Source organism: Panthera pardus, unplaced genomic scaffold, assembly GCF_024362965.1.
Source record: "Panthera pardus isolate Hobbes unplaced genomic scaffold, ASM2436296v1 HiC_scaffold_20, whole genome shotgun sequence".
Lineage (NCBI taxonomy): Eukaryota > Metazoa > Chordata > Mammalia > Carnivora > Felidae > Panthera > Panthera pardus.
Window position 1 is genome coordinate 67,696,078 of NW_026526766.1, and position 25,314 is coordinate 67,721,391.

At 44.0% G+C, this 25,314-nt stretch overlaps 1 protein-coding gene across 6 annotated transcripts in view; it reads left to right on the forward strand.

The window, feature by feature from the left end:
• Nucleotides 1-25,314, forward strand: part of ZNF462 (zinc finger protein 462) — a 139,753-nt gene that overhangs the window by 40,168 nt on the left and 74,271 nt on the right. For 4 of the 6 annotated variants that reach the window (XR_008424295.1, XR_008424294.1, XM_053908155.1 and 1 more), the window contains 2 exons: nucleotides 18,245-18,494; nucleotides 19,038-24,652. Coding sequence is in view for 4 of the 6 variants with exons in the window: in XM_053908155.1 (XP_053764130.1) it covers nucleotides 18,275-18,494; nucleotides 19,038-24,652 (5,835 nt within the window). In the remaining 2 variants the exon portion in view is untranslated. Of the gene's footprint in view, nucleotides 1-11,178; nucleotides 12,070-18,244; nucleotides 18,495-19,037; nucleotides 24,653-25,314 lie in introns of those variants that run through there. The other 2 variants (XM_053908156.1, XM_053908157.1) reach the window with 2 other exon arrangements.

Genomic DNA, 25,314 nt, shown 5'->3' on the forward strand with positions numbered 1-25,314 from the left:
TGACTTGGCTAATATTCAGAGAGAAATTGAAAATCCAGATCAGGTGGGCTCTCTGATGAGGCAGGAGAGGACTGGATCAGGGGCCCAAGTTGAGGAATCAGCCTGGCATATGAAGAGTGGGAGCACGTCTTCCACTGTAGCAAGGGAAGAGGGATAGGATGGGTCCCCCTCTTGGGATGAGGAAGGGAAAGGCAGACAGAAGATGGAAACTTCTTTTTCTTGTCAGACATAGTGAAGAACAGAAGGCAGGTAAACATCAGGCTGCTGGGTAGAATTGAAACCAAGAATTTATAGGGACGTCAATCTGAGGTCAAGGAGAAGTTGAGAGAAAACACTGATTTAGACCAATGTTGAGATTTTTTTCCATGTGGTTATGAGGAAAAGACAATGAGTTGGGCTTCATACTTTGATTTCAGGAGTTCATTGTCACAGTCTTCCTTTCACCTTAAATTCCTTAAAGGAGATGAAGGGTAATTTTTCTTTTCACAGAACTGAAAGATTTTTCAGTGTGTAGGTAGAGCAATTTGTTGCTTGAAATTTAATTTATGTGGATATAATCAATTAAAAATTATCTTCATGACTTTAAGATGGGAATTCCTGAAATCACCAGATATGGCTCATCTGAGATGACTGATTTTTTAAAAAATGTTTATTTTTGTGTGTGAGAGAGAGAGTGAGAGAGCAAGTGGGGGACGAGCAGAGAGAGAGAGAGAGAGAGAGAGAGAGAGAGAGAGAGAGAGAGAGGATCCCAAGCAGGCTCCATCCACACTGACAGCAGTGAGCCTGATGTGGGGTTTGAACTCACAAATTGTGAGATCATGACCTGAGCTGAATTTGGACACTGAGTCGACTGAGCCACCCAGGTGCCCCTAAGATTACTGATTTAAGGGGTTACTAAAGAGTCCCAAACAAGGGAGAAAAAGGAATGCCAGGGTTGGTAGGAGAGTTAACATCTTTAGTAAGGTGAGCTCTAATAAAGCCATTGATAACCAATATCCTGCCAAATCACTACAGTGCTTTCCATTTGATGAGTGTTTTAAATGTTCAAGTAATAAAGTCTTGTTGAAAAAGTTTTAAACTATTAAGTAGAAAGTTATAGTGTTATTCACCTGGGCCCACATCCAGGTCCTTTACCTTTTTTATAAATTTTGGAAACTATCTCCTCTTTTCCAAGTGTTATTTTACTTTATTTTCGTGTACAAATGCATTGGCTAGCATTTTCACAACGATGCTCTGTAATTGTGATAATCCTTGTCTGGTTTTTAACTCGAATTCTTCTAATGTTTTATCATTAAGCATGAAGCTGAGGGGTGTGTGTGTGTGTGTGGGTGTGTGTGTGTGTGTGTGTGTTATCTTATTAACCCATTTTTATTAGAAGTGGATCCTGAATTTCATCAAATGCTGTCTAGTATGCTCTGTATTGATCACATTATTTTTTCTCCTTTGACTTCTTAATGTAGGAGAGTATAGATTTTCTGGTATTGAAATACTGCCTTCCTGCAGTGAATCCCACTTGATCATGGAGTAGTATTCTTTAATGTGCACTTGGATTTTATCTGAATTCTTGCCTCAATATTTATCTGTGTATTGGTTGCTTGTATTATGATTATAATTATTGTTTTTAAGCAAGCTTTGCTATTTGTGTTAACACTAGCTGTGGAAATACATTGATGAAACTCTTAAGACTCTAGGCTTTGAACCAGTTTCAAAAATACCTGATTTAATGATTCTTTGAAGGCTCTCTTGTGATTGGGCTGGTTTTTTGTCTCTTTTCTAGTCTTCCATTCGTATGGTTTCTTCTTGGATTAATTTTGGTAATACATGTTTCTAGACAATCATCCGTTGCACTTAGGTTTGCAAGTATTACTATGAGTTGTATAGAGTAATTTCTTTATTTTCATTTACATTTGTGAATATTTTCTGCTTCTTATCCTTAATTCTCTGTATTTGTGCCTCACCCACCCCCCACACACCTTTTTTCTTATTAGGCTAGCTAGAAGTTTTAATTTTATACAAGATTAAAATTTTTAAGCTTATTTATTTTGAGGGGGGTGGGGGGGGACTGTGCATGGGGCAGGGGCAGAGAGAGGCTCCCTGCTGTCAGGGCTCCATCCCATGAATCATGAGATAATGATCTGAGCTGAAATCAAGAGTCAGACACTTAACCGAGTGAGCCACCCAGGTGCCCCAACAGTATTAGATTTTTAAAAATTGTGGTTATATGGTCAGTTTTATTGTTTTTTTAAATTTAATTCTTGGTTTTCTGTCTTTATCTTAATTAAATCATTTTTTTTTCTACTTTTCTTCCTTCTTTTTTTTACTTGCATTGGATGTTTAATTCATTTAGTACTATTTCTTGGTTCTTATAAGAATTATTATTTCTTGATTCACAATTTTTATAGAACTATGAAATGTCCTCTAAGTACAGCTTTTACCAAATTCCATATTTTATATACATAACATTTTTAAAGTCACATTCTGTAGTTGAGTTTTTATTTCTGGTTAATCCAGAAGTTGTTTAGGAGAATGTTAAAAAGAATTTTCCAAGTGTGTTTGGAAGTTTTTGTCCTTCCACCCTCTCCCAGTTTTATTGCATTGTAAGTAGAAGTGATGGACTTTTTTTCTGTTTGTCATTTATTATCTCCTAATTCTGACATGATAGTCTCTTGTAAACCTCCATGGGTGTTTGAAAATCTTTGTAATGCCCCACAGTTGCTTGAAATGAAAATGTGTTTTCTGTGTCCAGGATATAGAATTTGGAATGTGTCTCTGAACTTAATTCTATTAATTCTCTTCTTAGTTGTCTTTCTTCATTTAATATATTAAGTGCATATGCCTATTCCTTCTTATTTGTTGCCATTTTCTTTATTTATTTGGTGATGTTAGGGAGTGTAAATGTTCATGATAAATCTTCATGGTGGATTGTACTTTTTTACATTATTAAGTGTTTTTCTTTTTGCAATGATTATTTATTTTCCGTTACTGAGAATATTTTCTCCTTCTTACCCTTAATTTCTGTAAAAATTAAAGATAGGCTTAAAAGCTTTTTTGTGAGTGTAACTTTGAATAATATTTATCATGATCTCTACTTTTCCTTTTCTTGATGTGTCTTTTACATCATTACTACTTTCAAACTTTTTTGTCTTTTTTAGTTTATGTGTCTCTTATAGACCAAGTGGAATAAGAGTTTGTTTTTTAATCTACTCGGGATATTTTCCATAGGAGGATTTGTCCAGCTTGCTCTTATTGCTATAACATATACACTAGTTAATTTAATTACTAGTATATTTCTGTGCCATTTCTTTTGACTTCTGTCTTTTACTACATGGTCTGTGTTCTCTTTGATTAAGTTCCCAACTCTTTGAGTAAGTTCCCAACTAACTTTGCAACCATGTTTAAAAGTAGTAAGAAAGCATTTTCTTACTTTAATATAGAAAATTAAAATCTATATAGTCTGTATTTTTATTACTAATTAAATTAAAAAAAATTTTTTTTTTAACGTTTTATTTATTTTTGAGACAGGGAGAGACAGAGCATGAACAGGGGAGGGTCAGAGAGAGGGAGACACAGAATCTGAAACAGGCTCCAGGCTCTGAGCTGTTAGCACAGAGCCCGATGCGGGGCTCGAACTCACGGACCGCGAGATCATGACCTGAGCCGAAGTCGGCCGCTTAACCGACTGAGCCACCCAGGCGCCCCACTAATTAAATTTTTAATTTTAATGTGCTTTATATCTTTACTGGGAGATTTATTATCTTCAGAAGGAAGCAATATCGAGTATTTTTATATGTTCTACTATGAAAGTTGAGGATATTCTTCCACTTATATGTATCCTCTAATGTCTTCCTCTTTGTTTCCGCTATTATCCTTGAGGATTTTATTTCCCTGGCTCAGTTGGTTAAGCCTCCGACTTCAGCTCAGGTCATGATCTCACAGACTGTGGGTTCAAGCCCTGTGTCAGGCTCTATGCTGACAGCTCGGAGCCTGGAGCCTGTTTTGGATTCTGTGTCCCCCTCTACCTGCCCCTCCCTGGTGCTCGCTCTCTCTCTCTCTCTCTCTCTCTCTCTCTCTCTCCCTTTCTCAAAAATAAATAAACATTAAAAACATTTTTTAAAAAGGATTTTTCCCAATTCTATTTAATTTTATTGTTATTCTATGGAATAATTTATTGTTATTATAGTTATTGCATTGAAGGGATTATAATCTTGTTTTGCAATTATTATTAATTACTCAGTCTTAGTTCTGGATGTAAGAGGACTCAGTGCTCACATCCTCTGTTTACCTCTACATTCCATATTCTTGAGATTTCAATTTTGAATTTTCTCTTGGTTGGATATCTTCCATCACTGAGTAGATATTGAAGGAGAGTTATTAGTAAGTGCTGCATTCCTTGACTGCTGATTGAAAATGCTTTCTTACTACTTTTAAACATGGTTGCAAAGTTAGTTGGGAACTTACTCAACATGCTCCTCTCTCTTTTTCAATCAAGCCTCTGTAGACATCCCTTCACTTCTCTGTCATTGAATGTTCCTGTCACAAAGACCAGACTTTCCCCCGTATAATTGACCAATATTAAAATATCTTGATTTTATAGCTTCCATTGTTTATCTTTGAAATTCTGTAACTACCAGGATGTCTCAATTTTGATGATTCTCTGTTACATTTTCCCCAAACCACAGATATTTCTTTATTTCAACAAAATTATTTTCTATCACAGATTCGAGTGTATGTTGTTTTGCTCTGTTTTGTTTTGCTGTCTACTTCTAGAATACCTTTTATCTGTATGTTGGATCTCTGTTTTCAAACCTTCTTATCTGTCATCTTCTCTACCTGCTTTCATCTACTTGTCCTTTTTCTCTGTGCTTTGTGTAGGTTTTTGAAGACTGTTTTCCACATCATCAACTTTGTTTTTGGTTTGTGGATTTGTCTGTTACTACTTTAATATATTTATTGGTTCTTCAATGATACTATTTTTGTTGTCAGTTTCTTTCTTCAATTGCCAGCTCCTCTTTCATCTCATTCTGATGTCTTATCATCTTATCTTTGATCTCTTCTTTTATAGTATCTCTGTTAATTGTTGTGTGTAATTTTCATCTGTGCCCTGTTCTTTCAAAATAGATTATTCATTGGTCTTTTCCATACTGTTTCTCTCTCTCTCTCTCTCTCTCTTTTTAAACCTCAGCTCATTTTTTTCTAATTTATCTCTGATTGGAACATAACTGTCTGAACCTGCTCTTGGCCCCCAAGTAGGAAAGGTAATATCTCTTTAAATTTTCTCCTTAAGTCCTGCTGAATTCTGTGTTCAGAGCCTGAGTTTAGGTCTTGATGGGTCGTTTTAACTTCTATACCCCTTGAGTAGTCTGCTGTGGTCTTCTGGTTAGGTTCCTGGGCAAGACACAGTTGGTAAATTTTATCTCTGAATTCTATGAATCTAAGCTTTAAGTCCTGCTTTTGATTTGAGGGCCCCATTGATCTGTCATTTTGGTGTTGCCAAACTTTTTTTTTTTCCTTTGTTTATGTTGTCCTCTTTTTTTCCCTTCAGCCAAGCCTTTGTTTGCAATTTGAGACAATTAGCCACCATTTTTTTCTGGGAGTCCCTTGGTTAGCTTAAAGCACACATCCTTCCTTTGAGGGATTTCCAAACACATCTGTGTTTTCAGATGTTGATTCTTACTGCAGATTTAGCCCTGTACTCTAGCTTTAGTGCGAAATCAAATAACCACTCCAAGTTTGGAGGTGTTTCCTAATAAGATTTTGTTTATCCCGAAAGCCTCCTATCATGGAAGAGTCTAGGGTTTTGAGGATTTACTGAGCTCTTAGTATTTTCTGGATAAAGTACTCCACAATTTTTTCCTTTGTGGATCTCCACATCCCTCTCTACAAATATCAAGGACATCATGTCATGAACTGTTCGGAAGTTTTTAAGGGAGATGAACATCAATCTGAGCATTGTATTGGCCACAATATTCACTGTTTCAAAGACAGGAACTCTGCCTCTTAATGTGCCCTTAATAGCTTCTGATGCTGGATTCCTCAACTTAGTCTTTTCCCACTAATTGCCAAAAAAGAAGTGAAATATTTGTAAACATTGGTCCTCTCTTAGGCTCTTGGAAGACTCTATAGCTATTATTGTATTCATTCAATCAACGGCATTTATTAGTAAGGTTCCCCGTCCATTGGAGAAGGACCATTGTAGAGTTGGTCTCAGGGATGGTTTCATACAGGAAGAAGGATTTGAGCTTAATCTTAAGACTTGAGTGAGCCTCAGAATCACCCTGAGGGCTTATTAAAATACAGATTGCTGGGCCACCCCCAGAGTTTCTGACACATTAAGTCTGGAGAGGAGTGTGAAAACTTGCATTTCTAACAAGTTCTTTGGTGATGCTGAGGCTGGGCTGGGTCTAGGAACCCCACTTTGAGAATCATTGTCCTAAGTAATGGGAATTACTTGGACCTTCAAAATGTGTGTAACAGTATTGAAAGGAAATCATGAAAAAACTTAGACATCTCAGTTTCTTCTTGATCTCTAAGCCATTCTCTTCATTACAATAAGCGACCTTTTGTACGAGACACTTTATGGAGAATATTTAAAAAGTTAAAGATGATTCCCAGCCTTTCTGATACATTAGCTTTTTTTTTTAAATTTTTTTTTTTTAACGTTTATTTAATTTTGAGACAGAGAGAGACAGAGCATGAATGGGGGAGGGTCAGAGAGAGGGAGACACAGAATCCGAAACAGGCTCCAGGCTCTGAGCTGTCAGCACAGAGCCCGACGCGGGGCTCGAACTCCCGGACCATGAGAGCATGACCTGAGCTGAAGTCGGCCGCCCAACCGACTGAGCCACCCAGGGGCCCCTACATTAGCTTTTTTAATATCCAATACAGGAGTATAGATGTCTACTAGGAATATAGATAAATAGATGACAAATACGTGCATACGTATATATGTAAATGTGGTAAAATATTCCACGTTGTGGCTGGTTTCAGAATATAATATATAACTTGAAGTAAAATCTGGTATCAACAATGTTCTGGAATTATTGGTCCGAGCCACCACTAGATGTGCTATGAGAAGACTGGCTTCCTTGCCAGCCATTTGTCGGACTGACTGTTCTTCTCCTTCCCATTTTAAAAGAACTGACCCTGATATTTCCAGATACCCTTAAGACTCATTCAGCCAGCCTCTTCAGTGACTTTGTTGGCAGTGCACATTTTCCATAAGAAACAAGACGATGTTCCTCATGGGGTAGATTTGGCAGGCATAAAGCTACTACGTAACCTTGTTCTGATTCCATGAGGTTGGATTCTGAAGAAAGATAATTCAGTGTTATAGCTCTTGTTCTTCTGTGTATACCTTTGTCAGCAACTTTCGGTCTTCCAAATGTGTTTCCAAAGTAGGAACACACTGTTTGCATGCCTAAGAAGGTCTTTGAACAGTCAAACTGCAGACTATGGATTTTGCACCTTTTCAGTTACTCTCCTGAGTGTAGAATTCAGAACAGAGGAAACACTGGAGGTTATTCTGGAGACTGCCTTCCCAGTGAATGAAAGCTCTTGTTAGTGAGAATATATGGGGCATGGCATGGACTTTAAGTGTGAATAGCTATTAACAAACTGAGTAACATTTATAGAGTGCCTTTACTCAAACTTTCAAATGATGGAATTCAAAAGATGTATTTTTTTTTTCTGGCTTCCGAGAATTTGTGTTTTATAAGCCTTGTGCAGATTATTTTTTGTGAGATCTTAGTTTCCCTATCTAAAAAGTGAAGACATTGGACCAAGTTGAACTATCTGTTCTTTAAGATCCCCTCTCTAGTGGACATTATGAGCCTAGAGGTTATTAACTTCTTAGAGTGAATTCTTCAATTTGACTTAAGGAAGGCACGAGTAATATATTGTTTCAATATTTTCAGGGAAACAAAGGAGAGGAAATTCTGCTCCTACCTAATTTTGTTATACTTCCCTCCACTGAAAATGTTTATATAGTTTTGAGCTATAGGGGAGAATTTTTCCTCAGGCTTTCTAGAATCTTTGCAAACAAGAATTAAAAGTTTTTTTTTTTTTTGTGGAGGGAAGGCAACCAAGTAGTCTCAAGAATAGCCCCAGGTGATGATGCCAAGTGTCACATCAGTTCAGCGGAGCTTAACAGTGTTATAATTATATGGGTGGAATGATGCAGCCAGAGCACTTTCCCTATGGATGATGAGGAAAAGAATGATGGTCACTTACTCAAATCAGGGATAAGAGAAGGCTTAGAAATCCTTGTACCCCAGTAGGCAGCTAATTATCATGATGTGGCTTCTTGAGTTTCATGCATGAGTTGGAGTGGAGGAGAAGTATTGTATTGCGTGAAGTTTTGTTCTTTTGGTCATGGAAGGTTCTCTGGAATTGCTTAGGTTGTTAAAAGTTTGGCTATCGGTTGGTACCACCGGCGAATCTTCTCCTGGGAAGTAGGCATGTATACATGCATGCATACCGTAAATCTCATCAGGACCAGACCTGTGCTGGGCCCTGGGGGTATAAGAACCAAAGGAACACATTACTTGTCCTCGGAAGAGTGATTTTGACTAGTCTGGGGCCCAATCACTTTGAAAGAAGATAATTTTACATATTAAAGAGGAGAAAATGTGCATCGTGTTTTCCACAGAAATTTTAGTTGGAGGCCACATGTTAAGTGTTGAATTTGACCCTGTTAATGACATTGACCCCTTATGCTCAAAGCTCATGGGATCATCAACAGTGCAAGGGCCTTATCACTAAAGAAAGGTGGCCCAGTCACTTACCTTTTTTTAAAGTTTTTTTTTTTTTAATGTTTATTTTTGACGAGAGAGAGACAGAGAGAGAGGGAGAGAATGAGTTGGGGAGGGGGAGAGAGAGAAGGGGACAGAGGTTCAGAAGCAGGCTCTGGGCTGACAGCAGTGAGCCCGATGTGGGGCTCAGACTCCCAAACCGTGAGATCGTGACCTGAGCTGAAGTTGGACGCTCAATCAACTGAGCCACCAGGCACCCCACACTCATCTTAATCATACATTTTTCTTGAGAAATTTTTAGTAAAATACCCAAATCAGAAAAAAATAAAACTATAAAAACTTGTGATCTATAACCTGAAGGCTACCTAGGTCATTTAGAACCATAGCATCATAAAATCTTTGTGCTGGGAGAGAATTTGCTGATCATCTCGGTCAGAGATACCCCAGGCAGGACCCCATTGGAAAGATTACAAAAGCAGGTGGGTTATATACAAAGACTGAAAATAACACAGACCTCTTGTCACAAGGTTTCCAACCTCTCCACTATTGACATTTTGGACCAGATTGTTCTTTTGTGGTGGGGAAAATCCTTGGCATCTACCCATTAGATGCCAGTTGCACCCCACCCTCCAGAATCAAAAATGTCTGTCAATACTGCCAAATACTCTTGGACTGGGGTTTTTGATGGTGGTGGTGGAGGAGTGGGGGAGGGAGGCAAAATTGCCCCTGGTTGGGACCACTGCTACTCTGTGATAACATGGGGTTAGTAAAAGAATATAACTCCCATGACTAATCTTTTAATGTTTGGTTGGAATCTTATCCTTCAGAATCTCTGATTCTTCCATTCATTCAACACATTTGCTGAACCCGTTGTGTGAGCTGTCCCCAGTGCTGAAGATACCAGTATGAATAGACAGGAATGGACTTGCTCTCAGGGTGCTTATGTTCTAGAGGAGGGAGACAGACCACAAATAGGTAATCATGTCAACAGTGAAGGAAGTAAAGCAGCGGAATGTGATAGAAAGTGAGTGTGGTGAGCATTGTGGAGAGGGGGCTCACTTTCATGGGGTCAAATGTTAGGTAGACAAATGCTAGAGTTGTCAGGGAATGCCTCTTGGAGGATAGAACTTCAGTGATGAGGAGTCAGCCATACAAAACTGGACGTTTATTTTCTGGATAGTAATAAAAGTAAAAGAGTGAATTAAGTCAAAAAAAGTCTTTCAGAGATGAGAAGGAAAATTTATACAACCCTCCCTTTTTGTATAATCTGATTTCTTCATTTAGCAAAATGCCCAAGTAAAGGCTTTGAAAGACTTGCTTAAGGTGAAGGTGGCAGGCAGAGTTCTCACACCTGCTGGGAACAAATTCTTTTACTTGCTGGATAGGCATTTCTGTATTATCTTTTTTTTTTCTTTCTATCTTTTTTTTTTTTTTTTTCTTTTTTTTAGAGCAGCCCAATAGTGAGTAAGCTGAAAAAGCCAAATTTGTTGGGCAAAAATGAGATTTATTATTAAGGTTTTATGGAATGTGGGGCTTGGCTGAGTACTGGTGCACTCTTGTGTTTTCACATGGTGATAAATCCTACTCTTGGGTTTGGCAAACAAATGTCTTAACTTTCTGTTTAGAAGTTCTTGAGGGGTAGTGATTTTTAGGAGTAAACTTACTTGCTGAAAGTTGATTGGAGATTACAAGGGAAAAGAAATTGCTTGCCTATCATTTTTTTTTAAAAAAACATTACTAATTCCTGGTATTTGCCAGTTCCATACAGAAACACATACTGTGTGTTTCCTATTATAAGATTCTATCAATTTGTTGGAACAACCAATGAATATGAATGGGCCATTTGGTTAGTTTACTAAGGAGGAAGGACAGCAGCCTCTGATAGCTTCTGCTATATAGGTGGAGGCTAAGAAGGGGGAAAAAAAGGCAGCTCACGGTGTCCTTGGGTAGGAGGATCTCGAAGTGTTCATGATCCACACAAGCCCAGCCATTGTTTATCTTTCTAGAAAGCAATCTGCTTAGGGCTTTCATCCTGATGGGGTAGTTAGATCAGGAAGCAGGGTTTGGAGAAAGACAGACAGACCCAAGTGTCAGGCTTGTATAGTCAGTTTTGTCAGATATAAGAAGTTAGGCTGGGAAGGTCATTGCAGTGCTTGGATCTGGCCCTTGTGTGCCATACTGGTATGAGCAAACTTGGACAAATTCGCATGTAAAAGAAGCGACTTGTCTGAATTTTGTGAGCAAACCATATACATAAGGCAATGAATGAGTCTCTGAGGCATTAGATTGGGATTCTTGTGGGCTTTTCCCCAAATAAAAGAGTTCTTGCAGCAAAGCTTTCTTCTACCCTCCACAAGTCAACAGCCATACCCCAGTTTTTGGTTTTGATTTGTTTTTCTCTGAGTGGTAATAGAGAACAAGGTGAATTGTTAAAATGGTTTCTAGAGCCATTCACTGAAACTGTGGAATTTAGACTTTGTGTGGTTGGCCAGACCTTCTGTGCCAGAAACAGTTACGGCCACGAAGGCATACCCAACGCCTGAGGTCAGTCAAGCTTTCAAACCCACAGAGGAGGTACTCGATGCATGGGTTGGTCTTTCCTGAGGTGCAAGATGAGTTTTACTGCAGCTTCTGCTTACTCTGCGTCTTAATCAGTTCTGTAATGAAGACCCAGCAGCATATCTGCAACTTCCCTTTAATTTTACAATTTTTATAATGAGAGTTCTTGTAGTGTGAAAAGTGTCTGTAGAAACCCAGCCAGCATTCTGAAGAGTCTATAAAGGAACACCGTGATTTTCTGTCTCTGCCGTTTGGGTGAGGACTGGCTCTCCAGGAGAGAAATCCGTTATCTCTTGTTCTCAGTGCGGGGGCAAGAGTGGCTTCAAAGTTTCCAAGGAACTTCCTGATGGGCCCATGACATTTCAGAGAATTCATTCAACACCGAGAATGGCTTTCCGTCATGTGGAAGAACAAGATGAGCTGAGATCGTGTTTGTCACGGTTGTGTTTTGAGAATTTTAGTGTGAGGAGGCGTCTTGGTTTGTTTTGTTTCTCAAGGAGAATATTGTCAGGACACTTCTCAGAATTAGAGTTATCTAGCGAACTGCAGGTCCCCCTTCACAGACAATGAAGTCTAAAGCTACTGAGATACCACCCTGCTTCCTCCCTTTCTTTTCTAGTCCCTTCTCTCCTCTTTTATCTCCTTGTTCAAATCACACGCTTCCTTTTCTAAGGACAGGAGAGCTGGCAGGCTGCCGATTGGCCTGTTGGCCTCAATTAGCCTTATATCATTGCAAAGGAATGCATGAATTCTCCAGAAGGTATGTACTATCTCTTTCTGTGTTAGACACTCACTACCTGCTTTCATAACAGGTCACTCAGCCAGAATTGCTTCTTATTTACATATCTGACAGTTTTTTAGTCATTTAGATTGTATCCCTAGATGCTCATCTCATTTTAATGATGATCCCAAAGGTGTCTGTTATGAAATATTACTCAACATGTCCGGTGATACTTGCAAACTTTACACAGAACAAAGCTGAAGCGAGAGATACCCTGAAACGTACCATCGTGGGCCAGAGATTGAGTGGGCTATTCATCTGCAGATTGCCTGCTTCAGACTTGCGCTCATGTGCGAGGTCCACAGATGGACCGGGCTGACCACACAGAACAGAGGCTACGTACATTGGCAGGACTCAGGGTCTCATGGTATTTCTCTGCTACTATTTAAATTCAGTATCATATTGGGGGTTACATATGTGATTGCAAATTAATCCTTTCTCTTCTGAAAATTTGGTTTTGAAGAACAGCTGTGTCTCCCTTCTGAATTCCTTAATTATTTATCCTCCCTGATATGTTAAACCTTTCATTAGTGTGGTGAATTGCCAAGAGTACACAGAACTGCTTAGATCATGTAGCAAACAGTATAAACATTTGATAGGACATTTGAAGACACCACATGGTGAGCCAGGATCTATGGTAGTACCGAATGCTGTGGGATCGATGGAGGTAGTTTGTTGTCAGAAGTTCTTTGTTGGTTTATTTTGTGGGTTTATTTATTTATTTTTAACTAGAACATGGGAGGAGTACATAAATCATTTGGACTTACTTGGAAGGTGCTGATTCTGCTCTAATAGACAGAGTCCCTGTTAAATTTGGAGGGCACACACCCATCTCTGAGGTCAAATTAAATCAGTAAAATTAATTATTACACACACACACACACACACACACACGCACACACAGATTCCATATTTGTATTTGTCAGTTTGATCCTATCACTACTGTTCTCGGTCCTGAAAGGAAGTTTTACGTCAATTTCTCAGTCCAGTCCTGTTTGTAAAGATGCTTTAAAAGATTTTTAAATTACTAGAACTCCCACTTTGACCACGACAAGGGTAAATGATAAGTAGTGATGTAGAATACGCCTTGCTTTAAGAACAGCAGCCCACATTCTCAAGTGGATGAATTAGTGGTTTCCCCCCATTTTTCAGCCTAAGCATGAAAGTCCTTCCTTCCTACCAAACCATGGTAGTGCCGGGGCTCATAATTAGAAATGTTAATGTCCTGACACATGCCATAGCTCCTTGACCTCATTGTATCAGCCTTTTCTGATCTGCAAATGTATCTGTGGAATGATCTTTAGGTTCTTGATGTTTCTGTTTTTCTAGCTGAACTATTCCAGAGTTTATGCATTCCACTACCAGGCCTTGGATAATTGGTTTTTCCATTCATTGGAAAGTAAGAGAAGCACAAACAACAGGTGCTAACTAAAACCTTTCATCAGACTTGAGATTCCGGAGAACTGGGGAGCTCAGTGCCTTATAAATGAAACTAGGTTTCTGGAGTGGACAGAGGAAAAGCACCTTATGGTGTCTCTGGTTCTATTTCTCAAAGGCTTTGAAGGTTATAATTAGTTGCTACTGAATCCCCGTGGCTGTGGTGCCTCACAGCTTTATTTCTGGTCAACAGTCCTTCATCAGAGAACAGGTTTGATCTGGGTAAGGCCTGCACATGTTAGTTTGGGCACTTCCTGGAGACAGTTGGGATTTTGACTTGAAGACCATGTTTCTGCTCCTGGGCCGTGCAGGCCTAGGGAAGCGTGTTCGTCAAGCTGCCCTGGCCGAGGGTTGATGGTCACCTAGGTTGGAAGAACACTGTGAGCCATCAAAGATGCCTCCCCCTCTCCAGGTATGTCTGGGCCATGAGCCGGAAGGACACGCAGTCAAACTGTGGGAAAGCTGCCCCCTTTGGCCTTCGCGGAGGCATGATGGATCCCTGGGGTTCTGAGCACAGAAAGTGGGTGGGCAGGCAGTGTAATTGACGGAGCAACTCCCTCTCCCCATTCTCTTGTGTGTATTCCAAATCCTGAGCAAGACCTCTGGGTTTTCTTTAAATATGTCTTTAGGAGTTTATCAGATATGGAAATTTGGATTTAGGGTTTCTCATCCAAACCCCACCTTTTGAAATCCCCAAACTAGAAATGTAAATGGAACAAAACCAGTCACCAATAACAAGTAGTACTGAAGAGTAATGAATAATTAGAATGGTCTAGGGGCTTCGTGCGTGTTGAGAGGATTAATCACTTAGGCACTAGGTTATTCGAGAATGAATCCATGTTACCAGGGCAGCTTTCATCGAGGGTGGTGTTAGGGTCTAGTCATTGACACCCGTTTGACCTTGAGGGGCCTGGAAATCCTGCATTGGGGGCAGGAGATGGAGGGGCTTGTTTGATTTGTAGATTCACCCCAGGACCTTCTGAAATGGCATTTCTTTTTAGTTAGTTCTGAAGCTTCCTCTTTTGCTTTTGCTTTTGCTGATTGGGTCAGTGAGGAAAAAAAAAAAAGTATTGCTAATCTCATTATGACTGTGTTTTTAAATGAAGTAAGTAGGTAGGAGATCAGGGCTTTTAGCTTTAAATCATCATTTTGTAGCAGATCAGTGTCTAGTTTAGTGTTTCAGTATTGCTCCTCTTGCTGGGTGGATGAAACAGGCAGATACGCAGAGCTAACTTCTCATCTCTTTCCTTGTTGTTGGTTTCTCAGAGGATTACCATCTGCTGTGAAAACATAGTCTGCTTGATGGATGGGTCATCCTCACGTCCGGCTCTCTTTGTCTGTGTGCCTCCCCCATTCCCTTCTTCTCCTCCTGCTCTCACTTCTTGCACGTGTGCGTGCCCTCCGTCTCATAAGCACATCAAGTTTCTGTTTCTTTTGATTGTTTAGGCCCTGCTGGAAATTTCTGTTTTCTTCTGTCAGCGTCTTCAGGAGAAATGTGTACACAAAGGCAAAATGGCTTTCAAAGGAGGCTCCGTCCTCATTTCCGTGCGTGATGCAGACATCAGATTGAGGGCCATTCAGCTGTACCTGACGCTGGTTCTCTCGGCAGCCTGGAGATTAACCTCTTCTAAGGCTCTGAGCTATTTTTGAGGTAGAGACTGCAACAACATTAAAGCTAGAACCCATTAGGAAATCACTTTCATCATCTCTTCTTTTTCCAAATCAGTGGTTTTTTTTTTTTTTTTTCTGATCTCCTAACCCTTTAATCTCCTTTGTAGCAGAACAAGGAGGCTGTTGGTTTGTGTTTGCATCCAGCGAAGTTAGAATCCTTGATAACAGCTTCAGAAGACACCAAGATATTAAGAGAACTGCACAGAGAGATGAATTTCATCTCCGGGTGGATGACTCAATGCTGAAGGTGCCCTCCTTTCCTTGTGCAGGACCAGAATTTTTGTTGATGTTGTGCAAACCAGTCTCAAAATTTCCGAAAGACACACAGCAGAAAGCCTTTTGTTGCATTATTTCTAAAGGCTTGAAGTTTTGAAGGGAAGAGATTTTGTTTTCCTCTCGGGCTACACAATGGAGCTTTCAGAGAACCTCTTTTAAAAGGAATAGCTACAGCCTTTGTGTTGAAGGGTGTGTCTGTTGGCAGGGTCTGCTGATGCAGACAGACTGGCTGGTGATTAACAAAGGTCATTAGACTTTGGAATCTGGCAAGCAGAGTCGGATGGTATGTCTTCTGTGTGTGGAAGGACGACTCCCAAGAAGCCAAGGCATTCTGGAGGTCCCCCCAACCCACCCCCAAATCCTCCTGTGGAACAGGGTCTGGTCCAGGATATCGTCCTGCAATTACCAGTGCTCTGCTGGGACTAACGAACAAGCTTATCAATCATGGGATAAAAGAACCTTCCGAGATCTTGGTGAATGACATTTGAGGAGGAGAAAGGTGCTGCCTTTCGGAAAGCAATGAAAACAGTTCATTCTTTGTTGGGAGGAGAAGAGCATAGGAGGAGCCCAGCCTGTTCTTCTACTGCTCATTTCTGATTGTCAGCCTAGCAGAATCCCAGAGAAGCCATGTTGTGCACGGAGGAGAAGCTCTGAGCTAAAATGGCTGCTCCTTAAAGCTCAGAGGACTAGGGCAGCTTAGTGAGTCTTAGAGCTTCAGTGACGCAGGAGCTCATATCTCTTGAAAGTGTGATAAACACATTCAGCAGAGCTGTGGCTTGTTTGGCTGAGATGAAAGGGCTAGGCTTGGGGGATGGGGAGTGCACACTGGATGATCTGCTTTTTTCTGTGAAGTGTTCTAAATGCAGGAGTCGTCTGCACCATGGAAAAATTTGTTTTCAGGTCTAATGGACTGTGCGAAAGGAGAAGTGGGGTGGGGCCTCAGTGACTGCTGTAATTTGATCCAGAGCTGATAGCAACCTCTTCCACACAATTTGGGTTGGTGCTTAGGCATAAAAGCTTGTGTATCTGGAATATTGAGACTTAGTTAGCTGAAAAGACTCTGGTGCACAGTTCAGTGTTTATTGAAAAAGGATAAATTGCTGGGTGAAAGAAGAGGAGGTAAATATCTGTGTCTCACTCTGCAAGCTCAGTCTGTCCAGAGCTCGACTTGCCAGAAGTTATTTTAGCAGGCTATCAGCAGGAGCATTCTTTCATAGAAAATCCGCCCGCAATGGCTCCTTTCTCCACGTTGACATATCACTAGACTTTGTTCCCCCTGCAGAAACAATTTACCTTTTGCCAGAAAAGTATAGAAGCTTGCTGTACAATAAAAGTATAGAGAGATTTGGCTACAGCTTTAGTTCTTGGACATCTGGTTCTAGATTACGGTGATTCAGTAGAGTTTGCGGTGAGCCCAATGAAGTTAACTCACCGATTAAGATAATAACCGGGTATCTCAACTCAAGGTATATATTAAGATAGGGCAAACTGCACCTTCTAATACATTTTTAACTTCTTAATGGTGAGCCTTTCCATTGAATTAATGTGAAGCCATCTATGTCTTTCAGTCACACAGTGAATACCAGAATGAAGGGAGCCGGGCAAGTTTTGCTTGACTCTACATCAGGTTCACAGTTTTTTGCGTTCAAGCATACGCTTCATGTTTGTGAAGGAGAGAAGTGGGAAAAGAGAAAGTCATGACTTAGAAGCCCCTCTTCAAAACTGTGTCTGTTACCTTAATGTAAATCGAGGTACCAAGGTGCGACTTTAAACTAGAAACTGGATTGTCATATAAAGTTGGTTGTTTGAGAATCTCATGAGAAATACTTTATGACCTAATTAGATTGGAGAAGCTGTTAGGTTATAATTGGTAGGTAGTAAAAAGCAAAATAACCATTTAGCTTATGAAACACACACACACACGACTAAACTGTTTGGGGAAAGGAGGAAAGAGGTGTACCCCAATATCAGTTAAGGTATTCAAATGATAAAAGGTATAATAAAAGCTCTCTCTACCACCACTCCAAGACTTCAATACTGTTTCACCATTTGGTGGTGAAATGTGTTAGAATATTAAAACAGCTAATGAAGATTGAGGGGCGCTTGGGTGGCTCAGTCGGTTAAGCAGCTGACTTCGGCTCAGGTCGTGATCTCACGGTCCGTGGGTTCGAGCCCCGTGTCGGGCTCTGTGCTGACAGCTCAGAGCCTGGAGCCTGCTTCCGATTCTGTGTCTCCCTCTCTCTGACCCTCCCCCGTTCATGCTCTGTCTCTCTCTGTCTCAAAAATAAATAAATGTTAAAAAAAAAAAAAATTAAAAACAGCTAATGAAGATTGAAATTTGTCCTTTCTTCTGTACAGACAATCCTCTTCTGAGAAGGGTCTAGTTCAAAAGAAAAATGGGTCCAAGCCAGAATCAAAGTCAGTATTGACTTACCAAGAAATTTGAATTCAGTCAAGAAATTCAGAAACTACTGAAATGGTTAGACTTTTAAGGGTTTCCTTGACAAATGGCATTTCAAGATACGTTTATTATATCAAACTGGAAAATGTTTATTTGGGCTTTCCCCCCTTCTTTGAAGTTACAGAGTCAAGGACATTGTCCCTATTATCTCTGGTTGCGTGTCTTTGGCCAGTGTTCCAACTGGCAGAGTTCAGTAACGGAAATCTGCCGATGTTAGAATTTTTTCCGTTAATGGACTTGTAGCCCCATCAACTTGGGATATGCAGTTAGTGCATTTCTTAAGAGGCTTTGTTCTGACTTCTGTCACAGGTTCCTAATGTGAGAAGGTAGGCCCAGATCATGGAGGTGCTTCAGTGCGATGGCTGTGACTTCAGAGCCCCGTCTTATGAAGATCTCAAGGCGCACATTCAGGATGTCCACACGGCATTTCTGCAGCCAACTGATGTTGCTGAAGACAATGCTAACGAGCCACGATCCGGGTCCATGAATGCCAGTAATCAGACAGAGGTGGAGTATTCCTCTATAAAGGACGAATTTGCGATCGCAGAGGATTTATCAGGTAAATCTTGAAGAATCTCGGCATATCCGATTTATTTCATGGTGCTCATCTACTTTTAGCCTGTAGCCATGGTTCTTGATATGTGTGGCTTTGTCAAAGTTTATTGCTCCTTGGGAGCCATTTTTGTGGTCTGGGCATCATGTTTCTCTTCTGGAGCATCCTAGGTTATTGCCCTTTCAGCTTCTTTATGTTTCTCAGTTCCCTTTCGATTTGGAGGACAAGAGAGTGTCTGGTAAAATTCTAGAATGAGTATCGCAGCGTGTGGAACTTGTGTTTTTATAGCTATAGGGAACATTAATGGCCATGAGGTGAGTATTGTTCCTAAAGCCAAACGCTGTATCTTCACCTGCGAGAAGCAATATGTCTAGTTCATCAGTGCTTCGTTAATACTCTTCAGGGCCTCATCTCGAGACGTTAGGCCTTTTGAATGTGATGTTTATTGATGAAGAATAACTGAAAAGATAAATTGATTTGCATGATGGAATTTCTTAATTCTCTTTCGTTTGCTTTTCTGTTCTCATTTACCTTCTGCTTTCTCTCTAGGTCAAAATGCAACCGCACTGGGGACCGGAAGCTACTATGGCCACAGTCCAGGATATTACGGTCAGCATATTGCCCCTAATCCCAAACCAACAAACAAGTTTTTTCAATGCAAGTTCTGCGTCCGCTACTTCAGGTCAAAAAACCTCCTCATCGAACACACAAGGAAGGTCCACGGAGCTCAAGCTGAAGGGAGTTCGGCGGGACCCCCTGTTCCCGGATCCTTAAATTATAATATCATGATGCACGAGGGATTTGGAAAGGTCTTCTCTTGCCAGTTTTGCACATACAAGTCACCGAGGAGGGCAAGGATCATTAAGCATCAGAAAATGTATCACAAAAACAACTTGAAGGAGACCACGGCTCCCCTCCCTGCCCCTGCTCCAATGCCAGACCCCGTGGTCCCACCCGTGTCTCTGCAGGACCCCTGCAAAGAACTGCCGGCAGAGGTCGTGGAGCGCAGCATCTTGGAGTCTATGGTCAAGCCTTTGACCAAGTCTCGAGGCAACTTTTGCTGTGAGTGGTGCAGCTACCAGACCCCCCGCCGGGAACGCTGGTGCGACCACATGATGAAGAAGCATCGCAGTATGGTCAAGATCCTCTCCAGCCTCAGACAGCAGCAAGAAGGGACGAACCTCCCCGAAGTGCAGAACAAAAGCGCCCCCAGCCCCACTTCCAATTCCACCTATCTGTCCATGAATGCTGCCAGCCGGGAGATGCCCAGCGCTAACGTCTCCAACTTCCGCGGCTCCATCAGTAACTCCATCATGAGACCCAATTCCTCGTCCGCTTCCAAGTTTTCACCCGTGTCTTACCCGCAGATGAAGCCGAAGTCCCCTCACAACTCTGGCCTGGTTAACTTGGCGGAGAGATCGCGTTACGGGATGGCTGACATGACCAACTCCTCTGCCGACCTGGAAACTAACAGCATGCTGAATGACTCCAGTTCTGATGAGGAGTTGAACGAAATAGACAGCGAGAATGGCTTAAATGCCATGGATCACCAGACTTCCGGCATGTCTGCAGAGCAGCTGATGGGCTCAGATGGCAACAAATTGTTGGAGACCAAGGGGATTCCGTTCCGAAGGTTCATGAATAGGTTCCAGTGCCCCTTTTGTCCTTTCCTCACTATGCATCGACGCAGCATCTCCCGTCACATAGAAAACATCCACTTGTCCGGAAAGACTGCCGTCTATAAATGTGACGAGTGTCCGTTTACTTGCAAGAGCTCGTTAAAACTCGGCGCTCACAAACAGTGTCACACGGGTACAGCGTCAGATTGGGATGCCGTGAATTCCCAGAGTGAGAGCATTTCTTCTTCGCTGAATGAAGGTGTGGTGTCTTACGAGGGCTCGAGCATCAACGGGAGGAAGTCGGGAGTCCTGCTGGATCCCTTGCAGCAGCAACAGCCACCGCCGCCGCCGCCGCCGCCACCGCCGCCTCCGTCCCAGCCGCAGCCACCGCAGCTACAGCCGCCGCACCAGGTACCGGCGCAGCCGCAGCCCCAGCCCGCACCGACGCAGCAGCCGCAGCCTCCCGTGCCAGCCCCGCCCCTGCACCCTTACAAGTGCACCATGTGTAGTTACTCCACCACGACTCTGAAAGGGCTGCGAGTCCATCAGCAGCACAAACACTCGTTCTGCGACAACTTGCCAAAATTCGAGGGGCAGCCCTCAAGCCTGCCACTGGAAAGCGAGACAGACAGCCACCCCTCTTCCAGCAACACTGTGAAGAAAAGCCAGACCTCAATTCTTGGGTTGTCCTCCAAGAACAATTTTGTAGCTAAGGCCTCCCGGAAGCTCGCCAATGACTTTCCCCTCGACTTATCGCCCGTGAAGAAGAGAACTAGGATTGACGAGATAGCCAGCAACCTGCAGAGCAAAATTAACCAAACGAAGCAGCAGGAGGACGCGGTGATCAACGTGGAGGACGACGAGGAGGAAGAGGACGACAACGAAGTGGAGATAGAGGTGGAGTTGGACAGGGAGGAAGAGCCGACGGAGCCAGTCCTGGAGGTGGCCACTTCCTTTTCGGCCCAGCAGATCTGGGCGAGAGATGCCGGGGAGCCCCAGAAGGAGCCCAACTTCAGAAGCGTCACCCACGATTACAACGCCACCAACGGCGCGGAGATTGAGCTCACCCTGTCTGAAGACGAAGAGGATTATTACGGCTCCTCAGCAAACATGAAAGATCACCAGGTTGCCAACACCGCTCTGCTGAACACCCAGACTCCTATCTACGGAACCGAGCACAATAGCGAGAACACAGACTTTGGTGACTCCGGAAGGCTTTACTATTGCAAACACTGTGACTTTAACAACAAATCTGCCCGGAGCGTCAGCACCCACTACCAACGAATGCACCCGTACATTAAATTCAGCTTTAGGTACATCTTGGACCCCAACGATCACAGTGCAGTGTACAGGTGCCTGGAATGCTACATCGATTACACCAACTTTGAAGACCTGCAGCAGCACTACGGCGAACACCACCCAGAAGCCATGAATGTACTCAACTTCGACCATTCGGACCTGATCTACCGGTGTCGGTTTTGTTCCTACACGAGCCCGAATGTCCGAAGCCTGATGCCACATTACCAAAGAATGCATCCCACGGTGAAGATTAACAACGCGATGATATTTTCCAGCTACGTCGTGGAGCAGCAGGAAGGGCTGAGTACGGAATCCCAGACGCTGAGGGAGATTCTGAATTCGGCCCCCAAGAGCATGGCGACTTCCACTCCCGTGGCTCGCGGTGGCGGTCTGCCAGCTACATTTAATAAAAGCACTCCTTCAAAGACCTTTACTCCAGAATGTGAAAATCAGAAGGACCCCTCAGTTAACACTGTTGTCGTTTACGATTGTGACGTTTGCTCGTTCGCAAGCCCCAACATGCATTCTGTCTTGGTTCATTATCAGAAGAAACACCCTGAAGAAAAGGCTTCCTACTTTAGGATCCAGAAAACCATGCGAATGGTGTCTGTGGACAGGGGCTCTGCCCTTTCTCAATTATCATTTGAGGTGGGTGCTCCAATGTCTCCCAAAATGTCCAACATGGGTTCCCCACCCCCCCCACAACCCCCGCCACCAGACCTCAGTACTGAGCTTTACTACTGCAAACACTGTTCCTACAGCAATCGGTCAGTTGTGGGAGTGCTTGTCCACTACCAGAAAAGACACCCAGAAATAAAGGTTACTGCCAAATATATCAGACAGGCTCCTCCCACAGCTGCAATGATGAGAGGGTCCGAGGGGCCCCAAGGCTCCCCCCGGCCACCCGCCCCCATGCAACAGCTGAACCGAAGCAGCTCTGAGAGAGACGGCCCTCCTGTGGAGAATGAGATGTTCTTTTGCCAGCACTGTGATTACGGGAACCGGACGGTCAAAGGTGTACTCATTCACTATCAGAAGAAGCACCGAGACTTCAAGGCCAACGCGGACGTGATCCGGCAACACACGGCCACCATCCGAAGCCTCTGTGACCGCAACCAGAAGAAGCCTGCCAGCTGTGTGCTTGTCGCCCCCTCTGCCGTGGAGCGGGACAAAACCAAACTGCGAGCGCTCAAGTGTAGGCAGTGCTCGTATACCTCCCCCTACTTCTATGCACTGAGGAAGCATATCAAGAAAGACCACCCTGCCCTGAAGGCCACAGTCACGTCCATCATGCGGTGGGCATTTCTAGACGGCTCGATAGAAGCTGGCTACCACTGCGAGTGGTGCATCTACTCCCACACAGAGCCCAGCGGTTTGCTCCTACATTACCAGAGGAGGCATCCGGAGCACTATGTTGACTATACTTACATGGCTACCAAACTCTGGGCTGGGCCCGACCCATCCCCTCCCTCTCTCACCATGCCCGCCGAAGCCAAAACGTACAGATGCCGAGACTGTGTTTTCGAGGCCATGTCCATCTGGGACATCACCAATCACTACCAAGCATTCCATCCCTGGGCCATGAACGGTGACGAGTCGGTGCTGCTGGATATCATCAAGGAGAAAGACGCCGTCGAGAATGTCATCCCTCCGTCCGAAGAGCTGGTGGGCCCCTTGAATTGTGACAACAGTATGCCCGCTCCGCTCCCCGAGCAGGACGCCGAATGCCCGGAGGACGCCCGGCTTTCCCCCGAGAAAAGCATCCAGCTGGCCTCCGCCAACCCCGCCATATCGTCCACCCCATACCAGTGCACCGTGTGCCAGTCCGAGTATAACAACCTGCACGGCCTCCTCACCCACTATGGGAAGAAGCACCCTGGCATGAAGGTGAAGGCTGCCGACTTCGCCCAGGACATCGACATCAACCCGGGCGCCGTCTACAAATGCAGGCATTGCCCGTACATCAACACCCGCATCCACGGCGTCCTGACCCATTACCAGAAGCGACACCCGGCCATCAAGGTGACCGCCGAGGACTTCGTGCACGACGTGGAGCAGTCCGCCGACATCGCCCAGAACGACGTGGAGGAGACGAGCAGGATCTTCAAGCAAGGCTACGGCGCCTACCGCTGCAAACTGTGTCCGTACACGCACGGCACCTTGGAGAAGCTCAAAATCCACTACGAGAAGTATCACAATCAGCCTGAATTTGATGTGTTTTCCCAGTCGCCCCCGAAGCTGCCAGTCTCCCTCGAGCCCGAGATGACCACTGAGGTGAGCCCCTCCCAGGTGTCCGTCACCGAGGAGGAGGTGGGAGAGGAGCCCGTGTCCACGTCTCACTTCTCTACCTCGCACCTGGTCTCCCACACGGTGTTCCGCTGCCAGCTGTGCAAGTACTTCTGCTCCACGAGGAAGGGCATCGCCAGGCACTACCGCATCAAGCACAACAACGTGCGAGCCCAGCCCGAGGGCAAGAACAACCTCTTCAAGTGCGCCCTGTGCGCCTACACCAACCCCATCCGCAAAGGGCTGGCGGCCCACTACCAGAAGCGCCACGACATCGACGCCTATTACACGCACTGCCTGGCGGCCTCCAGGACCATCAGCGACAAGCCCAACAAGGTGATCATCCCGTCCCCGCCCAAGGACGACTCCCCGCAGCTCAGCGAGGAGCTCCGGCGGGCCGTGGAGAAGAAGAAGTGCTCCCTGTGCTCCTTCCAGTCCTTCAGCAAGAAGGGCATCGTGTCCCATTACATGAAGCGCCACCCGGGGGTGTTCCCCAAGAAGCAGCACGCCAGCAAGCTGGGCGGCTACTTCACCGCCGTCTACGCCGACGAGCACGAGAAGCCGCTGCTGATGGAAGAGGAGGAGAGAGGCAGCTTCGAGAAAGCCGAGGTGGAGGGAGGCGAGGCCCAGGAGATCGAGTGGCTCCCGTTCCGCTGCGTCAAGTGCTTCAAGCTGTCTTTCAGCACGGCGGAGCTGCTGTGTATGCATTACACTGACCACCACAGTCGGGACCTGAAGAGGGACTTCGTCATTCTGGGCAGCGGCCCCCGCTTGCAGAGCCCCGCCTACCAGTGTAAGCACTGTGATAGCAAACTGCAAAGCACAGCGGAGCTGACCTCACACTTGAACATTCACAATGAGGAATTCCAGAAGCGTGCCAAACGTCAGGAGAGGAGGAAACAGCTTTTGAGCAAGCAGAAATATGCAGATGGTGCTTTTGCAGATTTCAAACAAGAGAGGGTAAGGATATGTTTTGATTTCCCTTCCCCCAGGAGGCCTCTCATCACTGGTGCCCACATGCACTTCTTCGTTGCCAGCCAGACTGCTACAGGCTTCCTAGTGACTTAGCTTGCCAGAGAGCTCAATAAGTCAATTAAACGTTTCGAGCCTGATTATCCCCCATTCTGTGCTCACCCTTCCCCACGGCCTGTTCCCCTCCCTGCTCCCCCCTCCCGAGGCTCCCCAGGGGAGGGTCGGGGTGGTTTCTCTGTATTTCCTTCTGCCAAGTAGCCTTATCTGAGGCCTAGTTACACGACAACGCTCGCTCTCTAAGGCAGCTGTGGGCCCGTCTCTTGGTGTCACTAGCACCTCTCAGCCATGTTTTGGTCTGCAGTGTCGGCTACATGAACCTAACATCTCCAGGAGTAGATTTTTGTTTGTTTGTTTGTCTTGGTCAAGAAGTTCACTAATGGCGCAGCTGTGCAACGTCTCACCTGCGTAGTTGAAATTGGTCTCAAAAGCAGATAACCTGGTGGCAGTGACGATGAGGCTTCTCCACAGAAATCTTCTCTACTCACAAGCTGTAACATATTTGGGTTCCGGAGACTTTGCATAGTAGGCAGTGTGCCACGACTCTGACGAATTCGTTATGTAAAAATACTCACATATTTCTCCCTTGGTTT